At 55.5% G+C, this 20,753-nt stretch overlaps 6 protein-coding genes across 6 annotated transcripts; 1 reads left to right on the plus strand and 5 right to left on the minus strand.

Annotated features, from left to right (window-relative positions):
* Nucleotides 1-29: 29 nt before the first annotated feature.
* On the minus strand, nt 30-4,001 carry ACRALDRAFT_2121341 (uncharacterized protein). The gene is made up of 10 exons (XM_071023831.1): nt 3,743-4,001; nt 2,728-3,626; nt 2,485-2,646; nt 2,344-2,413; nt 2,143-2,278; nt 1,980-2,077; nt 1,836-1,919; nt 1,623-1,763; nt 1,472-1,550; nt 30-1,407 (listed from the first exon to the last, which is right to left on the minus strand). Exons 2-10 carry the CDS (start codon nt 3,615-3,617, stop codon nt 635-637), a joined length of 2,433 nt encoding a protein of 810 aa, XP_070875903.1. The 5' UTR covers nt 3,618-3,626; nt 3,743-4,001; the 3' UTR covers nt 30-634.
* A 986-nt stretch (nt 4,002-4,987) lies between these two features.
* ACRALDRAFT_2047454 (uncharacterized protein) lies at nt 4,988-5,831 on the minus strand (the record flags this gene model as incomplete). The annotated part of the gene is made up of 4 exons (XM_071021533.1): nt 4,988-5,342; nt 5,405-5,430; nt 5,482-5,542; nt 5,587-5,831. 4 exons carry the CDS (start codon nt 5,829-5,831, stop codon nt 4,988-4,990), a joined length of 687 nt encoding a protein of 228 aa, XP_070875904.1.
* A 27-nt stretch (nt 5,832-5,858) lies between these two features.
* ACRALDRAFT_208792 (uncharacterized protein) lies at nt 5,859-6,094 on the minus strand (the record flags this gene model as incomplete). The annotated part of the gene is made up of 2 exons (XM_071022501.1): nt 5,859-5,929; nt 6,004-6,094. The coding sequence occupies 2 exons, from the start codon at nt 6,092-6,094 to the stop codon at nt 5,859-5,861; spliced, it is 162 nt and encodes a 53-aa protein (XP_070875905.1).
* Nucleotides 6,095-6,189: 95 nt separating this feature from the next.
* Nucleotides 6,190-8,484, minus strand: ACRALDRAFT_2102073 (uncharacterized protein; the record flags this gene model as incomplete). The annotated part of the gene is made up of 3 exons (XM_071023086.1): nt 6,190-7,141; nt 7,247-7,812; nt 7,957-8,484. 3 exons carry the CDS (start codon nt 8,482-8,484, stop codon nt 6,190-6,192), a joined length of 2,046 nt encoding a protein of 681 aa, XP_070875906.1.
* Nucleotides 8,485-9,100: 616 nt separating this feature from the next.
* On the plus strand, nt 9,101-10,280 carry ACRALDRAFT_208794 (uncharacterized protein; the record flags this gene model as incomplete). The annotated part of the gene is made up of 9 exons (XM_071022502.1): nt 9,101-9,114; nt 9,158-9,241; nt 9,274-9,398; nt 9,459-9,557; nt 9,592-9,631; nt 9,665-9,852; nt 9,943-9,961; nt 10,000-10,168; nt 10,218-10,280. The coding sequence occupies 9 exons, from the start codon at nt 9,101-9,103 to the stop codon at nt 10,278-10,280; spliced, it is 801 nt and encodes a 266-aa protein (XP_070875907.1).
* Nucleotides 10,281-10,499: 219 nt separating this feature from the next.
* ACRALDRAFT_2101992 (uncharacterized protein) lies at nt 10,500-16,392 on the minus strand (the record flags this gene model as incomplete). Its single annotated transcript, XM_071023084.1, has 2 exons — nt 10,500-15,839; nt 15,907-16,392. The coding sequence occupies 2 exons, from the start codon at nt 16,390-16,392 to the stop codon at nt 10,500-10,502; spliced, it is 5,826 nt and encodes a 1,941-aa protein (XP_070875908.1).
* Between the last annotated feature and the right edge of the window lie 4,361 nt (nt 16,393-20,753).

The raw sequence follows: 20,753 nt of genomic DNA on the forward strand, positions 1-20,753 counted from the left end.
AGCAAGGGAGCATGTCGCTTCTCGTATCACAACATTGGAGCCAGTGATGTTACGCCAGACTGATGCTAACCCTGGGCCGATCCGAGACACTTAGCGGTGTCCCTGATGCCTGGTATGCCGAAGTCGGCGTCTCCCCAGCCTCGCCAAAGTGTAGTACATCCATCCCCTTGGTTGTGTGTCGCTGCCCGAGGCTCGAGTCAGTATCTACCTACCTACTCGCGACAGGCTTCGGGTTCCCTGATAAGTAGAGGCAGGATATTCCGACTGCAGAACCCGAGACCGTATGTCACGGCACACGCATTCCACGAAGCACTAAAAAGGAGAATATGTAGGTAGTAATAAATACATTCGAACGAATCATAGAAACACCTGCCTCCAGTACCTGGGCAGTTGGTCGTATCTAAGCGATGATCTTCGCTAAGTTTGCATGCATCTGCTGTGATGCGTCGATTACACCCTTTCATCAACCCGGGTTCCCCGTCCACCGCCATTGTCACGGCTAAGACAAAATGCAGCATAACCCATCCGACATCGCTCCATGCACTTTGTTTACATGGCAAGGCAAAACCGTCCGAGCGTGCATAATATAGTACATAAGTACAGAGCTTTTGTTGGGTCTGTCATCCAATACGGATTAGGACGCCACGGGAGTTCCAGAGGGGCGGTCGACGACCGGAGCCGTGGGCTTGGTGTAGTGGAGAACGGGCACGCTTAGGCCGTAGCCATCCGTCCTGCCCTCCCTGTCGCCTTGGTCAATCTCGACCCGGATGCACACGTCCAGACTGCCGTCGTTGCCCCGTCCGTGCGCCGCCGACGCCGCCTTGTGGGTGGTGCCGGCGTCCACTTCTCCCCTGTGCAAGAAGTCGTGGCCGCCCTTACCGGCGAACGACTGCACGTTGCTGCCGTCGGCGGCTGCGGCCTCCCCATTGCCGTGTGGCGGGTTGTTGGGCGAGTTCTCGGTCAGAATGGCAAAGTTCCGGCTCGGCATCGTGACCTTGTTGAACCCCGCCGTCTTGCTCGAGTCGCCGGGATCCTTGTTGAAGAGCGAGAGCAAGGTTTCGTCTGTGTCGACGTCGAGATGGTGGATCTTGTTCCTCCGGGCCAGCAGATTGGCGACCGCGGCGGGCGGCGGCTTGTTGGTGATGGCGGAGGAGATTACGTTGACCATGTATCGATGGTCTTCCTCGGTGGGGATCTTGAGGTTGGGGTTCGAGTAGAAACGGCCCAGGGCGGCGAGATGCACGTCGCCGCCCAGGATGCTGATGCGGACGGAAAATTCGGCCGAGATGGCTTGGAGCCTCTCGATGAGCATTTTGCGCTCCTTCTTGTGGATCCGGGCCGTGTAGTGGTCGTCCAGATCATCCAGCAGGTCGATACTACCGTCGAAGTGGTTGAAGAAACTGCCAGCTAAAATTCGACTCTACTCAGCACATGAACGGAGGGGTTGGGTGGGCAAAACAACTTGACATACCAAAGCCAAATCTCCGATTGAGAAGTTTGACGGGGCCCATGATGGGGCTGGTGAAGATGTTTTCCAGCCATGTCAAGCGCTACATGTCTGGGTCAGCCAAATTCGTTTTCACTACTCTCCCGGTCCAGCCGCGCGGGCATCGGTCACTCACGGGATAGGCGATGGGAATGCCCAGGAGCAGGATCAAATGTTTGATGGGCTGTCCAGCATCAATTGCAGACTGAAGCTCTTTCCTCAGACGATCAAAGATCATATCGTATGTTTCAGGATAGTTCACTTGGTGGCGAGTTCGCTGAATAGAATGTGTGGTCAGTCTCTACCAAGCCCCAATCTTCATGGAAGGTCAGGCCACATGGGTCGTTACCTCAGTTCGAGCATCAATGCCCACCATAGCCATTCTTGCTCCAAGTCTGGTGAAGATGTTGACTGAATGTTCTTCCACATAAGGCTTCGGTCTTCGTCAGCTACCATTGCTGTTTCACGCGGGAAAAACAAGAATGTGACCTACGCCATGTTGTCTCCCAACGATGTAGCAGGAGTCTGTTTTGGCGGGTGCGACGTATGTGTCCATCAACTGGTTGGGATCTTCGCCCTCACAAGCATGATCTGCGGGGTTCACTTGGTCTCAGCGAAACGGGGTCACGGTTTCGGATGGACTGGACTTGACGTACCTGTGGTGTAGGTCGAGGGGGGAGGTGGGAGGTGGTGTTGAAAAAGCATGTAATACTTGTGCGCCGTCCCGCCAATGCCTCGGAAGACATCGCACTTCATAAAGTCGTCGACATAGGAGCCAAACCCATCAATGATCTAGGGGAAAGAAAGTCAGACTCTCGACTTTTTCACGTCGTTCCCTGGCGACTTTCTGCACGTACATCATGATCATCCCAGATGTTCAGCTGAGGAATCTGACCGTTGAGGCCAGCAAAGGGTTCAGTGGAGTACCTGGGCCAGTTAGCTTCGCGCGGGCTCGCACAGCAAAGGGACGCAACAGCGAGACGAAGCGCGAATCGCACCATTTGATATAATTGTTGAGATAATAGTCGTCGCAAGCTTGACGGAGCTTTTCTGGAAAAGGGTAATGCCTCCTCTTCTTCGGGTTGGAAATGTCGGTCCAGGGCCGCAAGGGTCCGTCGACCCGGATACCGTCGTTATAGATCTGGTCTCCGCCGCCAATCCTACAAGGTTATTTTCTCCGTCAGCCTCAAGGTCCTCGGGGTTGGTTGGGGGGAGGGGATGTGGTGCAAGCCAATGCGTACATGACATGGAGCGGAGCTTCGGCATGACGCCTGCCGACGTCGTTCCACAAAGGCATGCCACTAAAGGCATCTACATCGGTGCCGACGCTGAAGCCGTTGCAGGAGTGGAACATGACCCTCATCGACTCGTCCAGGGCGGGCACGAAGAAGGAGTTGCGCCTGGGCTTGGTCTGGCTGATGAAGCGCATATCCGGGAACCAGTACTCCCACTTGGATTCGGACCGCTCCATCTCGACAGAGAGACCAAAGGCCCAGAAGGTGTTGCGGGGATCGGAGTAGAGGCATTCTCCCTTGACCTCTACGACGACGCCATCAGCGCCCGCAGTGTGTGCCTCCTCATTCGTTGTCGTGCCGGTGGTCACGGCGGTATCATTGTGGCTGTCGGGGTTCTTGCTATTGTCGAGACGGACGCGACGGAGGTGAAGCACGGGCGCAGCAGACGGCGTCTTGCCGCCTCCCTTGGTGACGATCAATGCGCTGCCGTACCAAGTGTGGCCGTCCATCCTGCGATAGTTGAGCAGGGGTCCGCAGGCGATGTCCCTGCCGTCGGCGGCGGCGGCGGCAGCATGGTCGCTTCGTGGGCCAACATCACCAGCCTCAGTCGCCGAGCCGGGATCGAGACGTTGGATATTCTCCTTCGCTTCAGCAGCGCCGATTACGACGGGCTTGAAGTTCGCGGGACGAGAGGCATCGGGAGGTACATCGGGCTCGACCCGGTCGCTGTTGAGGAAATCGGCGAGGTCGCTGGTCTCGCTGCGCTCTTGAGGGTCGCGAGGCTGGGGAGCAGCGTGGCGATGGAAAGCCGAGCTCTCCTGGTGACGCCAGCGGCTGGCGGACGCGTAGGGGTTCTTCTCGACGTCGTCGATGTCGGCTCCGTCGTGGGAAGCCATGGGCACAGACTAGAGAGAGTGGCCTGGTCAGTAGGAAGCTGGAAAGTCAGGACAACAATGTCGCGGATGGACCCTGAAAGGACGGGGGAGCTGGGCGAAGCTGGGCGAAGCTGGGCGGGAGGTACAATGGTTTTTATTGTTTGCCAAGCTTATCTTGGTCGTCTTGGCCCAACATGAGAGATTGGACACCGAGACTCGGGAAGCTCTTGTGGAGGAGGCCAAGAGGACGCGTTCCGAGATCCCAACAGAACAGATGCAATTGCGGAGTCAAGGGTAAAGGGGAAAAAAGAAAGGGTCTATGTTGGGAGGATGGGACAGGAAAGAAAGGAAGTAATCACAACAATAATAGGAAGAAAAGGACCAGAGAAGGTCCTCGCAAAGATTACGGAAGGGTGCTGTTGGTGTGCATGCGAAGCCGTTGAGCGAGATCCAAGAATCCGGGGATTTTTGGAGAAATCAATCACAAGGGCCAACTTTAAATGGAAATTCCTTGGCCAAACCGCTGAATGAACTACATGTTTACTATTTTACCATCTTCAAAGGAGATATTCGTACATTCTGCAAATCATTGAGATGTAGGGAGGAATGAATTGGCTTTTCTCTTGTCACTTGCCATCTTCCCGGAGCCGATCACCTTGTCCGAAAACGGCCAACCATAAGCTCCGACAGCGATTCTTTCTTTTTCCAACAGCCCGTGTGTCGTGAGGCCTCCTGGCTGTCGCGCTCAGACATTAGGCGCCACAACGACTCAACCAGTTCAATTGCCCCGGCGCCTCGTTTCTCGTTTAGCATTGCTGCATTGGAGGGCAGGGCATCATTGCGATTGAGGCAGCGTCAGGGGCTTAAGAGAGATCAACGAAGCTCAACGACACCAGAACGCTACTAACAAAACCACAGCTTCGTCATAGATTCCTTTTTCGGTTAAATCCGGCCGAGTCGAACCCGGCTGCCGTGGCACAATACACTGGCGACCGACTTGGGATACATCCGGATGAATTGGGTCGTGAGCTATAGAGTCCCAAGTAGAAGGACTACTAAGTACATGACAGCAAAGAACCAAGGGGACTATTACCTCGTGCTTCTTGCCAGTCGGCGAAGGATATTGAATGAGCCTGGACTGTGACTGTCCGATGCTTCTTCTCCTCTTTTGCGTTGATGCTGGTGCAACATCGAGTCAAAGCGGCCACAGTGTTTTGAAGAATTTGGCAACTTGCACACCGAAGCTTTTAGAAGAACTAACAGAATTGGTTTAAGTGTTCTGAAAAGCCCAACACAGTGACAACTTAGCAATGCTTCCGTCTCCCGTTCGCCGTGCCTAGGGTATACAACATACGCGCCAGAAACCACGTCCTCTCCATCGTCTTCAGCCTTCAGTCATCCTTTTCGTCGCCAGTGTCGTCCTCTTCATCCTCCTCTTCATCCGACCAATCGTCATTGTCGTCCTCGGGCTCATCATCCCTGTCGTCGTCGGCATCATCTTCAACAACTTCCACCTCGTACTCGTACGCAATCTCGCTCCATTCTGGCGGGGGACGGTCAAACTTGGGTCCGCGGTGAGCGAAGCAGCTCAGAGTTCCGTTATAGTTGTACAGAACTCGGCCAACATCGACCCACGTCTGTTGCCGGGTCTCGGTCAAAGTCAGACAGTCGCACACTAGGTACTGCGTCCTGTATTCGCGGCGGTTGGTGAGGTAGCATGAGTCGCACGACTTCCAGTACTCGCCACTACGTCAAAGGAGAGCGTGTCAGTCGGTTAGCAAGGCCATCCACGCTGGTTCATGTCCAACAAATCCAACTCTTTATGGTCAAGAGACTAGAAGTCCAGACCTGGAATTTCTATACGGGAACAGTGGGAAGGGCAGACGTACTCTTCGCGCACGTTGAGGGAACCCCCGATATTCGCTACGCATTTCCCGAGATCGATCCTGATGAGAGACGCGTGATCATCCATCAGCTATGTTGTTCGTACTTCCCGGGGCTGGTATTCCATCGGATGGCAAGGGATTCAACGCACTGAGTCCAGTCATAGTCGAAGACCCTGTAGTTCTCGTTGTTGCAGTAAGTACCCAGGATACGGTTGTCCTTGAGCTTGCACCGGTCCCAGTTGCAGCCCCTGATGAAGCTGCCAACGCGGCCAGGCACGGCGGCGGTGCCTACGTCGACCAAGACAGCAAAGACCGCGGTGAGAAAGACGAGACGTTTAACTGGCTGCATGGTATTGTGTGCACTGATGCTAGTCGCCTAAGAGTGGGTAGCTTGGGTATTGTGATATGGTGTAAGAGAAGTTAGTGAGCAATGGAGCATGGAATGATCTGGGGCAAAGGGAAATCAAGGAAGGACTTAAAGGAACCGATACGGGACGAGATTTAGGTAGAATAGAAGGCACCATAAGTACAAGTACTTCTTACAACCACCCTGGGGTTAACCAGCTCACGGAAAGAGCATATAACAGCTCCTTCTTGAAAAGCGCGAGGCATGAGGGTGCCTTCCCCTATACTCCCACACATATAATATATATATATATATATATATATATATATATACTCGTATATAGACCAGTCAACAACAGCCCTCATCTCCGATCCTCTTCCGCCATGACATCGCCGCTTCTTTCCCCTGTCATCACCCCACCGCTATTGCTCGCACTCCCACTCCTGCGGTTCCCATCATCATTATCCACGTCCTCCCCCAGCCTCTTCGACAACCCCCTGAAATAACCATGAATCTCCTCGCTCCAGTCGCCCATGTCCCGCCCCCGATCCGACTCCTTCTCCGTCGCCCGCACCTCCTGCTCGGCCTGCCACTCGGCTCTCAGATCCTCGATGCGTGCCCGCAGGTCCTTGTCCGGGTCATACGCCCTCCCGACCCCGCGCATCCGCTCCCATAAGCTCAGGTGCGCCGGGTGCACCGCCACGCCGCAGTACTCGCCCAGCTTCCCCCGCCGGATATAGTCCCACCGCCTCTCCTGCTCGCGGAGGTCCAGCCCCGTCGTGTCAGGGAGGAACAGCCACGTGAGCAGCACGCCCGCGAGGCCGAACCAGGGCACGAAGCGGAATTTCGCCCGGTCGTCGAGGTAGCTGTAGAGGACCGCCGCCAGCAAGGCGCCCGCCTTGCCCATGCAGGCGGAGAAGCCGTGCGCCGAGGCCCGGATCGGCGTGGGGAACACCTCCCCCGCCGCCAGGAAGGTGACGCTGTTGGGGCCGAACTGGTTGAAGAAGGACGAGAGGAAGTACATGGCCTGGAACGAACGGATTCCCGCGGGCGAGGTGTAGTAGTCGTACCGGAACGCCGGGATGACGAAGGTGATGAAGCAGACTAGGAAGCCGACCTGCTGCATCGTCTTTCGCCCGTAGAGTTTGTTGTCGATCAGGAGACTGGCGGCGTAGTAGCCGGCCAGCGAGACGGCCACGTTGACGAGGTTCCATGTCCATTTCTCCATGAGTGAGTCTGGGTTGGCCGAGATGACCCTGATGAAGTGGCCTTGGAAGAGTTTATTCCCGTAGAAGAAAACATCGTTGCAAAACCTTTCGTTTCCGCGTTTACAGAAACCCATGTTAGTCTTTTCTCCAGCTTCCAATTTTTCGACACAAGACCCTGGCGTCTACCCCCAAGTTTGGTTGTCAGCTTACCATGTTCCCGCAGTGGCAAGCAGCCGGCCACCGAAATGTTGAACGCAGCCACGGAGCGCAGCCACGTCGTAACCCGTCACGCCGTTGCGGAGCTTGGCAAGGTCGAGCTGTCGATTGACGCGAGGCATCTTCCAGGTACGGTAGTATACGAGCCAGAGCGTACCGATGGCGGGGAAGGCGAAGCTCAGCCGGAAGGTGAGCTGGGCGGCGGAAACCGAGTAAGGGGCGCCTCCGCCGTGATTAAAGATGGCCAAAAGGGCGATGAGGACGACCTGGTTCGCAAACTGACCCCAGCCCTGCATGAGAAAGGCCGAGGTGACGCGACGGCCGCGGTGAAGCCTGTCGTCCCGGGTGGATAGGCGGCCGGCCGACTCCATCGAGGAGGTGGCCGTGATGGGGTACTCGCCCCCGACGCCGAAGCCGTAGACGAAGAGCGACCAGGCGTAAAAGATGACCCAGCCCTGCAGGGTGTCGGCCCAGGAGGCGGTGAGCAGGAGGAGACCGAGGAGCATGATCAGGGCGTCTTGGATGAGGCCCCAGCGACGACCGATCCAGTCGCCGATGATCTAGACATGGTATTCTTTACTTAACATTTCGTCTGTAATGGATAGGGGCGTCGGGAAATGAAAATACGAAAAAGAAGGGGGAAAGGGGCAAAGGGGGAGGGAGGGAAGGAGAAAAGAAAAAGAAGAGAAAAAGGGGGACCCTACACCAACTCCCACCTGACCGATCATGATACCCACAATCTCCAGGTAAGTCACTGCTGCCACCCAATTCTTCGCACAATCAGTCGCATCATGGCCCCAGCACTGCGGCCACGCAGCGGCAAAGAGGGGCTCGAGATTACCAATGGAGAACAAGACGTAACCCTCCAGCCCCAGCCCGGCCCCAGGAAGCACAGCGTTGCGGAAGTACCATGCGAGCGGAGAGAGAGGATCCTTCCTCATCATACGGCCGATGACGCGGAGCTCCCCAGCCGCCTCCTCGCGATCGACCTTGGCCGCGAAGGATAACCGTTCACGCAAGGGGAGGTCGGCCCAGTAGACGCCGCTCGAGGTGTACGAGTCGTCCGGGCGGGTGATGTGGGCGAAGATGCGGCGCTCATGGTCGCTGGTGTCCTGGGGGTCGGGGTAGTCGTCGAGCTCGCTGGCCGTCTCGGGCCCGTGAGGAACGGGGATCTCGCCTATGCGGGGGGTGTGGTGACGGTGGCGGCTGAGGTGACGAGGAAGGTCGGCCATTGATGGGTTGGCGATCGTTGTCGAGTGAACCCTGGGACTCTGCCGATGGTCTGGGGGACAGATGCAGCAACGACAAGAAAGTGAAAACAAAAACAAAAACAAAAACAAAAAAAAAAAAAAAAGGGAAAGAGAGCGAGCGTATAGACTGAAAAATTAGAACGTCGAGATGTATCCCCAACTAGATATTATCCTCTCAAGGTAAAAGATGCCGAACTTTTCCGCAAACCCTTACCCCCTTCCTAGCGTCCGTTAGCATCGTCAACTTTTCCATCCTAGCGATATGATCGATGCGTGATTTTTTCCAACTCAGGAACACGAACAAGTCGGGAGACAGTCGAGTCGGTTGTTTAGACGGCAACAATATCAGGCAACGTCAGAAAAAAAACGGGGTTGCGACGTTAGTTGTCGCCCTTGTGGAAAAGCGTGTCAGGGTCGGTCCTCGCGCCGAACGCACGCGATCTCTTTCCATTCCCGAACCAACGAGCTTATACATGAACACAGATGGCCAATTAGATCGTCTGGTTAGGAACGTGCTTGGTCGATTGCCCGTCGTTTCATCCATGTGTTCCGGTCGTTTTCTCTCTTCTTGTATGTACTTTGTACGTTGTTGGAAGACATGTCTTTTTTACGGTGTTTCTTTTCTTTTTCTTTTCCCTCAGTTGATATTGCCAAGATTTATAGACCCTGCCAAGCCTGAGATCCCGCTGTCATCTTTCTTGTGGTGTCGGTACATGTACACGTACAGTGGCTGGCATTAGTCAGTATTTACTGTCAACAAATATCCCGAAGTGTCAGAGACATCCACCTCGCGTGGTTCTACTCTGTTCTTCACTTCCGAGGTATAGAGTACTTCCACTTCGATGTACTCTCTGTCATTCCCCTGCTTCTTCTTCCGAGTTGGACATTTCCGCAAAGTCACTAAACCTTGAAAGTACACACCATTCCGCGTACCTTGTTCGTGTCCCCGACACAAGCTACAGGGTTACAAGACAGACAGAAACGGAGCCGACACCGCTACCCTTCCCAGCCTTGGCCACCAGGCTCTAGATTTACGCCCGCCTACTGCTTGATTCGTCACTTTATGGTTATGCACCGTGCATGTTACAGCCATGGCAAACTGCAGGGAAAGAAAATCGCAATTCCGTTTGTCTGCTTGAGTCTGTACAGTCATGTCCCCAAGGCAGCGTCTAAATGCTGGCTTAAGTTATCCCGAATCACATCATCGTCATCTAGCATGCCATGCCATGCCATGCACCACCCCCTTCTGTCCACCGTCTTGGAATCCCCATGCCGCCCTTCTCCCTCTCCCCTCTTGTCCTGTACAGCGCAGAGATGCGAGTAGTTTCCTCTCCTTCTTCTGGAAAAAGAGTGCGGAAAAAAGAAAAGAAAAGAAAAAGGAAAAGGAAACGGAACGGTAGAAAAGTGCCTCAATATACACGCAGTAACAACGGACTCGAGAAAATTGCGAGACCACCTGGTAGTAACGACGCGAGAGCACACCACACATCACCCCAGCGAACGATGCACCTTTTCCCTTCTAACATCCAACCATCGCATGTTAGATGGATTCTTATCTTTCCCCCTCCCGCCCGGACTCCCGCATCCTCCTGCCACAATGCAGCCCGAAGCAAGTGCTTACTGTGCCACGGCTTCTCGTGCCATCATCCCCCCAAACACGCTCGCTGTAATGCCCGTCCCCCCGCGGTAGGTAGCTTTTGTAATTCCAGGTCCAGACCAAGGTGAACAGGACACAGTCTGCCAAACTTCTGCCCTTTCACCCAAAAACGCCGCGCTAACCGGGAACATAGCACTGATGAGTCGTAGAAAAACAAAAGAAAAGGGGAAAAAAAAAAGAAGATCAAAATGACAAAGGAAAAAAATGAAATAAAAATTGGGAGACAAAAGAAATGTACTCGGGCTGCCCCAAGCACCGCGTTGCAGCCCGCTGCGATTTTGTCGTGCTTCGAAGACGCGTGTGTGAAGCGCCTCCATCATGAGCTCAGGTACCGGTACCCCTAGCGCCCCGACGGTTCGGTCCTTTCCACCGGCCGCGGAGTGGGTTCTTCCTCCCTGCCCGAATCCCGCCGTGCCGTTTGCGGCCGCGGTGTGGCCTCTTCCACCTGGCCCGCGGATAAGGCCTGCTTGCTGTCATCCGGCGGAGTGCACACCCCAGCTTCCCCCGTTATGCCGAATGGAGGTGCCGATCCACCCTCATGGCACGGGGTAACTACTTGCGTCACAGGCTCGGTCGTGCTCTCAGAAGAGATGAAGACGCTGTCGTGGCTGTCCGCTCGCATCATTTCGATCCCGAGCTTCGAACTTGGCAAAAGCGGCTTGACTCGAAACGATTTGACGCTGCCAGCGCTGCTGCTGCCGCTGCTGGTGCTCTGTCCGTGCTGCTTGTTCTGGTCGTGGACAAGCCCGAGCTCTTCGTCCTCGTCATCCGCCGAGTCGGTGCTCTCTGCCACTATTCGTCTCGCCGCCGGCCCCTTTTTCGCTTTGCCTTTTTCGCCCAGTCGCTGTGATGTCGTTTGTCTCGTCGCATGTTCCATCTGGCCCGGCGCCGACAGCTGCGGCGCCAAGGGCGGCACCAATGGCGGCACTATCGCCGGCACTGCCCCCATCTTTGGCAATTCGCCAACGCTGCTGCTGTACACCACCTCTTCGGCTCGGATCCCTAGGCCCCCTTCGACCCATTCGGCTGTGCCTTTGCGGCTGGCAACCACGGGAGGAACATCATCCGTTGTTACCGACTCGGAATCCCCAAACAGGCTGGAGCTGATCGAATCTTCCCGGCTCGACGTGACCACACTGCTGCTGGCTCGCCCAGGGAACACCGGCGAGCTTGATGGCGGGCTGTAGTCAGTTCGCAAGCTCGCCTGCCGGAGGCCCGACGGGACCGGGTGAGGCAGGAAGAGTGGGTTGCTTGATCCTGGCGACTGCGGCTTCCACTGACAGAGGTTCTTGAGCACCGCCGAGAGCTTCGAACTCGAAATTGGCTTCTCGATGAGAGAATCGAAATAGTGCGGCGCTTGCAGCTCCTTGAGGTAGGCCGTGATGGCCACGATGGGTGTATTCGAATTGGCATTCTTCGTCTCGCGGATCATCCTGGCCACATCGGCTCCACTGATCTGAGGGAGCCGGTATTCGAGAAAGATAATGTCAAACTTGATGTCGCTCAGCGAGTACCGGACAGCTTCCGACCCATTAGGTACCGAAATCGTGCGGCAGCGCAGCTTCTCCAGCAGCTTTTCCATGACCATCCTGGAAACCGGGTGGTCCTCGCAGATCAGGACATCCAGCGGCCGGAACATCGGTCCGTCGTCGAGAGCAATCTGGGACAGCCGTCGGGAGCTCTGCCGCCGACGCTGCACCCGCAGCAACGCGTTGTGTTTCTCGCTCTCATTGTCCGAAGATGACGGTGACATGTCAAACACTTGACTACGACGGTTTCGATGGTGCGCAAGAATGTCTGATGTGATCGGACTGCCTTCCTGAGACTGCGATCCGACAGTAAGAGAGCGAGATCGGCTGGTGGACGCAGTGCTCGCCTGCCGTGGCGTCGCCACCAGCTTCTGAGGCGACAACGCCAGCGGCGTCGGACCTTGACCGCGTCCCTTGACCGGAGAAGCCGACACCGAGACCGACACCGACGTGGCCGCTTTTTGCAGGCTCGGGGGTACCTTGGGCACGTCACGGGCAGCACTCGGCTGCAGGGACGTACTGGACGGCTGGGATAAGCTCGACGCATTGCTGGATGCCTTGCGTCGCCCCTCACTCCCTGGCCCGGCAACAAACGAGACCAACAAAGGCGAGGAAGGCTGGGATGCCCGGTTGGGAGACGAGTTGGCGTGGTGGCCCAGACCCGAAGGAGATTGCGGCCTGTTCTCGGCCTTGGCATTGGAAATCGTCCGCTGAATAGGCATGGACATAACAGGGCTCCCCTCCAGTGCCGGCCCGGGAGAGGTAAGCGCACCACCCCCGGAGTTGATGGCCGACTGCTTATTCTGGGACGCCTGCGCCTCGGCCCGAAGCTTCTGAATGACATCCTGATTGGCCTTTTCTAGAACCGGAAGGTTCTTGAACGCAAACGAGCCAAAGTCATCTGCCGGCACAGGCTCGCTTAGACGCCTAGTCTTCAGATCCCGGACGTGAGGCGGGATGTGAAGCGGCATCAGGTTGCGCTTTATCGAGTTGACCTGGGACCGGACGCGGGAAAGCGCATCGTGCGGCCGGTCCGGATAGTCGGAGCCGGCAGCTGAAGACGGCGGCGATGTTTGGTCTTCCATCTCCTCGGCGAAAGACTGCAGCACTGCTCCGCGACTGTCAAAATACTCCGTGTTCTCGGGATCCTCCGTCTGTGGAACGAACTGCGCCTCGTCCTGCACCAGCGTGTCCCAATTGATGCCGTCGAACCACGGGTGATTTCGAATCTCCTCCCCGCCCGAGGCGTATTGATCATCGCGGTTGGCCCCCAGCCTCATCTGGGGTTCCATGCAGAGTAGTTTGTTGATAAGATCCTTGGCTTCCTCGGAGATGGGCTCGCATTCCGACTCGTCGGGCCACTGGATCTTGCGGGCAAGAATGTTCTCGAAGACGAGCTCGGCCTCGCTGGCATGGAAAGGTGGATACCCGTACAAGAACTCGAACAGGATGCAGCCCACTGACCACCAGTCGCTTGTTTCGTCTTGCTTCTCGCCCTTGATCGTCTCCGGTGCAAGGTAATCAGGCGTGCCCACAAAACGTCGGTTCGTGTCCTCTGGATCGAATAGGGCCATGGCTGGAGGCATCATGCTGTTCTGTGGCGGCGTGTTCTTGCCAAACATTTCAGTACTCGACGACTGAGCGCTTGACTGACGATGCTGGAGCCCTGGGCCCTCGGTAGGCGGGATGTTGCTCTCGTTGCGTTGCTCGTCTACAGACTTGGCACTCTGTGGCTGCGGTCTCGGCGGCTCGGGATCGTTCAGCGAGAAGTTTTGTAGCATGTGCGCCAGGGCGTCGCTGCCACCGCTTTCACTACGACGATCGGAGCCCGAGACACGGCGCGCCTCGTTCGAAAGTCCCCCTAAGACGAAGTACGATGGCAGCCCGTGGTTGCTTCCCATTTCGGGCGACATTTGAGGAGTGAGATTGGGCGATGACGAGTGGCCGTGGAAATCCAGGGACGTCGAACGAGACGAGGCCATCGACGCCGAGCGGGCGAACGGTCCCTGCTTGAGAAGATCAGGCGTGGATTCGGCATTCTCGCTGTTGAGCGCCCGCTTCTGTCGTCCAACGAGACCCATCCGCGACAGACCAAAGTCGGTCAGTTTTAAATGGCCTTTCTGGTCAATGAGGAGATTGTCGGGTTTGAGGTCACGGTGAATGATGTCGCGGCTGTGGAGATGTTCTACACCCAGTATTACCTCACCGAGATATTTCTTGGCCCAGTCCTCAGGGAGACCCCCAAGCACCTTGATCAGCGACGCGCAGTCACCCCCGTTGAGATACTCCATGACCAAATAGAGATAGTCCTTGCTCGAGAAAGTCCAGTACAGTTTGGCGACGAAGTCACTCTGACCCTGCCACATCATGATGGCGCGCTCGGCCTTAACGTTGCTGACCTGATTCTTCGCCACCATGTCCGCCTTCTTCAGGACCTTAATGGCGAAATACTCTCCAGTTGACTTCTTCTTCGACAGGTAGACACTTCCGAACGCTCCTTTACTGATGGGCTTGATGATCTCGAAATCCTTGATCGAAGGAGGCGCCGGCCGAGGTTGCGGAGGCGGGTTGTGTGCGCCCATCCTCGGGGACGGCGGAGGTCGCATGACGAACTCGGACATGGCTGTCGACGACTGGCGGCGATGATGATGTGATGCCGACACCGATGGCGAACCAAACTCGCTGCTGGGCATCATGGGCGACGGCTCGGGAGAAACCACGCCGTCCTGACCATAAGCGAAATGGCGAGGTCTATGAATGCGCAAAGGCGAAGAGGGCTGAGTAGCCCCTCGTGACGGGGATTCCTGCCGCCGAGGAGATGCGGTACCCGGAAGGACGAGACTCCGGCGATGATGTTGGCGAGAGCTAGCAGCGCGGCGGAGAGCTCCGAATTCAGACATGGGAGATTCGGTTCGTGGTTGGCGTGAAGCCAACGATGACGAACGCAGGCTGCCTTCGCTGTCGCCCGTGTCGCTCTCGAAGAGAAGGGAACCTCGCCTTGATTCGCGCGAAGAGCTGGCATTCACAAGGCTTCCGAGATTGGATCTCGCCGTCGAATATCCTCGGGGACTGTCTGACCGGGCGGAGCCGATCAAGGACGCCGGACGTGTCCGGGCCATGTTGTCGTCGAGGGTTGCGTTCTCGAGGGCGGCTGCCAGCGCAGACTGGTGCCCTGTCGGGTTGTCTAGGAACGAATTCCCCTCCTGGGCCGGCGTGAGGTCCTCAGTGTCTGCAAATCCATCTGCCTCGTCCTCGGTCGAGTCGCTCAGCCGGCCGGCGGCAATACGGGCTGCCTTGTGCATGGCCTCGTCGATGCAGGATTGGACCAGGACAGCAAACTCGATGCGAATGCGTTCGGCGTACTCAATGATTTTACGGTGTCTGAAGATGGCCTCGACTTTTGCTTTGGCGGCCTTTTCCGTGTCGGCACAGAGAAGGGCGAGACCTTGTTCCTGCTCGAGCGTGTTGCTGCCTGGTGACTGCCATTGCATGACCTGGGCGATACGTGACTCGGACTGGGGTGACTCTGCTCGAGACTCGTCGGGGTTTTGCGAGGAGGACTCCTTGATGGCTGGTGTGCTGATTTCTATGGCAGTGTCACACAGATCTACTAAGAGTTCCACGATCCTAGCCTGGGGTCGGCGAACAGCGAAGGAACGGGCCCTCACATGGCCAAAGCCGCCGGTTCGCTCCCTAGACTGAGACACCGAGTTCGCGGGAGACGATTGGCCTGAGGAGGGAGGCGGGCCAATGGGTAGGCCCTTGTACTCAGCAACCGGGAGCAAGGGCTGGTCCCCGGTAAGGGAACGGCTCCTACGGGCCTCGAGGGCATCCAGAACTCGGACGATGGCATGTCGATGCTCGGTGAGATTCTCCTGTGCCATCTGCACGTCCATCTCGGCTCTGTGTTCTTGTAGGCAGAGGTCGGTGTGTTTCTCGAACCACCAGGGCGATATCTGACGTTCACAGATACGACACAGGACGGGGAGCGGGGGTGGGTGATTCTCAGGATCCTCGACACCGGACTCGGCGAGCTGGGTGAGGTAACTGGCAAGGAGTTCGGCGCCCGACCCTAGGGCGTCGACGATGACGGGGGGCAGGTCGATCTTGATTTCCCGGGGAGCGATCCAGGGTCGGACCATCCACATGGTCTGTCGAAAATGTCTTTAGTACGGAGGCAAGACAAATGGAGTGAGGGCCGTTAGGGTGGATACTTACGTGACTTGCATCTCCCGAGACGACATCATAGACCATGATGCCTTGAGCTTCGAGTTGGATGGTTTCCGGCTGATCAGGCTGAACATCTGGGTTCTGAAGGCGTTCCAGGGATAGCAGCTTGGACAGAGGTCCCAGGTTGGCAGCGAATCGGATGCGTTGACTTCGGGAATCGTCGGATCTCATGGTCTCCAACACCTCGGAGAATATATTCTTATTCTCGCTAACAATGAGGTCGGCGATGGCAGTTCCTTGGACGGTGTCGGCCGGGATGCCGAGCACGTCGGTCCATGAAGGACTGACCCATCGTATCGTGCCGTCTAGGTTGACGTCGAGAATTACATTCAGAGTTTGTTCGGCAGCTTGGCGAAGCTCCTCGCACTCTTCTTGTATATCCTCGGTATAAGAACGCTCCATAGGGCCGGGCCCCTGTGCCCGAAGGCTCGTCACGGCCGGTGGGGTGAGGGTGGCGTTGGGATTTGGGTCCATTGTGTCGAGAAAAGAACGGGCAGAATCCCCGTTGGTGTCGGTAGCATTGGTCTGGGGCAGACCGGCACGGCGGTTCGCGGACGTCTCGAGAGGGATGACGGGCGGAGATGGCGGTTTGTAGGACCGAATGCAGGGTTGACACGAGAAAGACGAGAAAGGGTGTGTCGTAGAGGCGTTCGGGATGATGAGGGCGTCCAAACAGATAGATTGACGGTCGATATGTGCCCAGACTGAGCGAGCTGGATTATTCAAGCCAGGAACCTGGCAGTCGGCCAGAACTACAGGTTGGCTATAATCGTAGACATATCGGAGCAACGTGAGGACAGCGATTCCTCTATTATCCTCGGCCAGGCGTCTACTGGCGGCTTCGTGAACTCGTAAAGGCTCTGGCAATCGGCCGCCTAAGCGGGAACGCGGTTGGAGAAGGTGAGTATGTGGCCGGTAATTCACTCGGGAAACGTGTCTGGGCCGTTGGACGCGATGGGGAGGACCAGCAGCCAACGGGGCCGGAAGCCCTAGGGAATTGGGCGAGTGATGGTACTGGCAAAGAAATAAAAGGCCAGCGAGACTCAGCGGAAAAGAGAGGAAGAAGAAAAAGTCAACTCCGTGATCGCTCGAAGGATGTCGATTGTGACGGCGTTGTAAATACAGCGCGAGAATCAATACGCAATTGGGTAGCCGAGGGCTAGCCAGGCAACTCTGAGGCTAGGAGGATTCGTTTCGAAACGAAATGGCGAGATGAAAAGGGACCCAAGTTGGAACTTTGGAGGAATGACGCCCTTCGTCCTTTGTGGTGATGTGGGTGGGATGGGGATCAGACAGATGGTGGTTTGTACAGTCACGGTGACTAGGGGCCACAACGGACTGGACTTCCGGGAGATGTCAGCAGGGGATGTGCAAGTCAACCAGTGGTAGGGTGAGTCGTGACACCTAAGTTACTTTGTAATGGCTGTAAATTTGGTACATATGCATACTAATTACGGGCATAGGTACCTGAAGTGAGTTGTATACCAGTTTATCCTGTACAAAGTAGCACAGTGGTGGGCGGGGAAAGAACACTAGGTACGTATACCCGAGTGATGCAAGGAAAGCTCATCACCAATCATCAGGTGTTCCTTCTCGGACAAGGCTTGTAGCGATACAGGCATCACCCATCTAATCTCTATGTGGTATAGCGTATCTATACCTAAGCCATCCAGCCAAACGACTCGTTGTTGTTTCGGCTCTGTTCTAGCTCATTTTTTGGGGCCGGGGAGGGAATAGGAGCAACCGGCAAAGAGGCAGTTTTGGATTATTATCATTATTTTCTTTTTGACAAGTTTTCGACGTGTCAACAAACTTTTTTTTTTTTGTATATTTCAATTCGAGCGTTCTTAACAGGTACACAAGGGAGACGGACCTGAGCGCCCACGGCAATCGTACGAGAGAGACGGATTCTAAGTTTCACCAGCATCGGTTTTTTTTTTGAGTCGTACCGAGACCGAATGACCCCTCTCCCAGCCCGTCAAGCCTTTGCATACGCGCATTTTTTATCACCTTGCGCCTCCTCTTGGCCGCCCTCATTCTGGTCCATAGGTTGATCGCTGCCCTTGCCCTCCCTCGCACATTGACATGCGGGTATCCAGTCTGGCAATCTGCTCTCCCTCTCCAACGCCGCTCGTCACATCCAGGGATATGACTTCCTTTGCGCCTTAAAGCCATCTGTAACTCCCTGACACCGATACTGGTTAAGTCGTGTTGTATGCGTTTTCTTAGTATTGTCCGGACCTCTAGACCAGTCTAGACTCTTACGAGAAACGATGCAAAACTTTCGATATTCATCACTCGCCTACTCGCCTCGCTTCTACGGATTTGCGCCTCGATTTCAGCTCCTTCGTACGATTGATAGCATGCACCTTTGCGGTTTGCTGCAGCCAGCAGGACATGGTCGTATCTCTTATCTCATCATGCATTGTCAGAAACTATGTACTGTTAGCCTAGGGACGCATCTATTTACTACCAGTACTAAAGCGGCCTACGGCCAAGCGGCACTGATCCGACCCTCGACCATGTGCTCACACAGCAGGATAACACTCCCATGGGGGGCAAGACGATGAAATTCCTCATGTCGAACAAGACGTCTATCCAGCACACCGGGTTACGACAACCCTTACCTAATCTAATGGTGTACCTTTCCCTTAGCACTTTCCTTGCTTCCGGCGAGTTCACATCGGCGGCGCGTGCTAGAACCTCCACCTACGAAACCCCAATGATTCTCCGTCTCTCCCTTGTACTTAGTACTCAAGACTTGGGTTATGGGGTCCAGACTTCTTCCTGGAAGGCAGATCACGATCATTTTCCCTTTTCTGGAAGAACTTTTAGTTTCCATATTGACCAGTCCTTGTCACGAGTCACGGAAACTACCTGCCTAGGTAAGTAGCAACATATTCGTACGAAACTCCTGGGAAGCCATTCTTCGCGGGAAGCCATTCGTCACAACGCACCACCTGAATTCTACAAATACGTTACGACCAACGCCTCTACTACGGATGGCTTCGTACGGAGTACTTGGTACGTCGTCGAACGGGGCTAACAAATTGCTTCCGAACCTCCGTCGCGATGGTCAACGATGTCGTCCACGCTAAACAAGCATCGTCCTCGTCTATACGCCCTCGCCCTCACACCCTCTTTCTTCCGTCCTGCTCTGTCGATTGGCTTGTCACATTGCCGCGACCAACCAGGGACGTTAGTTACCCTGGCTTCCTGCATATGCAAGCGTACTCCCTGCTGCATCTTAACGTAGCCCGTGAGGGTATATGTGATCACTATTTACTCTTGTCCAACCGTGATCCGGTGGCGACGGCAAGGCGTCGTTCGTTGTATTTATTCTCCCCGCTAGTGTACTAACTACGGCCTCGAACCATGTACGAAGTAGTGGACGAAGTAAGTGGGCATTCAGCCAGTCCAATTCATGGGGCCTCCTTTTTCCTTTTTCCTTTTTTTATATGATTCCTACTCAAGATTATACGCCACATATACGCTGTAGTCGCTTTCGTCTTCTCCAGTCATTCCGCCCCTCCTATACCAGGTTGAAGCCTGCTGTCGCTTGGTTTACTGGCCTGGAGGGCACTCGAGTTCTCCACGCTCAATGTGTCGTCGACGCAAAGACACAACTTCCTCAGGACAAAGTCCCACCGTTGAGAAGGGCGATCATTTTCACCTCACGTGTCGACTTACGTGGGAACTAACACATGCCAACTCCATCAGCTCCTACCAACCAACCCCAAGTCGCCAATTCATCGATCCATCCATTTGCTGTTCTTTGGTGGCACTTCAGATTACTCCGCTGATGTCAAGATCTCCAGCAGCGAACCCCGCCCTTTTTGGCAATGATAACAGCGTGGGCAAACAACTACCAACACAAGCCCAGTTTCCTTCTCTGCCAAGCTGCCCTCCTTCCGTACGTTAGCCGTTATCCAGTGAAGACAACGCCAATCCATACATAGCTGTTTGGGCCACGTCAATCCGACAGTGCGGTTGTGGTCTCACTTAAGCTTGTGCTATGGAGCAAATAACGATATACTTTTGTTGTTTCACGGGGTGCTCTGCATAGGGCCTTGGGTACGTATCGTCGATCGAATGAGAACTCGTAGCGACACTCCTGTCTCGGTTAGGCGGCCCATCACTGAGCTTTGCCTTCTTGTGGTTTGGTTGCAAGGTTCTGTTGTGGAGGGCATGGGTGCGCAATAGGGATACCAGGTGACCTTCTAGGGCTCTGTACCGGTGAAGGGTCCATGATGATGCGGAAGCATTTCGAAGGCTGCGCACGTGTGTCTGTCACTCAGCTCAGGGCGCTCTCCCTTACCCGCGGTACTGAAGCCTGGTTCCTGGTCATTGGTACTCGCCTCCCTGACCTCACCACCGACATCCGGTGTGGGATTGCGTAGCAGATGATCGAGAAATCGTGCGGCCATCTTTTGCTGGACGACTGAAAATCAAGTCACGTTACTTGTACGGTGATGTTGCGCCTGTCAGTCGGGCTGTGAATGTAAGAGTACGCCGACACCTCCCGCCCTTCTCCGAACATGCTGCACAAGCGTGGCAATCGAAAAGGCAGAGGTCATCATAGTGAAACCCGAGCAGTGCAATACAAAGTAGAGGACAATGTTCGGTTGGACAACACGCCCCGCGGACTTTGGAACTCCCATGAGAATGCTGTCCACATTCCCGTATCAAGATCACCGAGTTTCGAACTGAAAGAGCCCACCACAGTGCATCTTCCTGTCGTGTCTTTCCTGTCGAGGGCTACCAGGCGACTCACCGAGCAGAACTCACAAACCTACAGGTCCCATGCCCTACACTTGTCCCGTATCATTCTCATT

The sequence above is a fragment of the Sodiomyces alcalophilus genome (assembly GCF_042370955.1).
Source record: "Sodiomyces alcalophilus JCM 7366 unplaced genomic scaffold ACRALscaffold_3, whole genome shotgun sequence".
In the NCBI taxonomy this organism is placed as follows: domain Eukaryota; kingdom Fungi; phylum Ascomycota; class Sordariomycetes; order Glomerellales; family Plectosphaerellaceae; genus Sodiomyces; species Sodiomyces alcalophilus.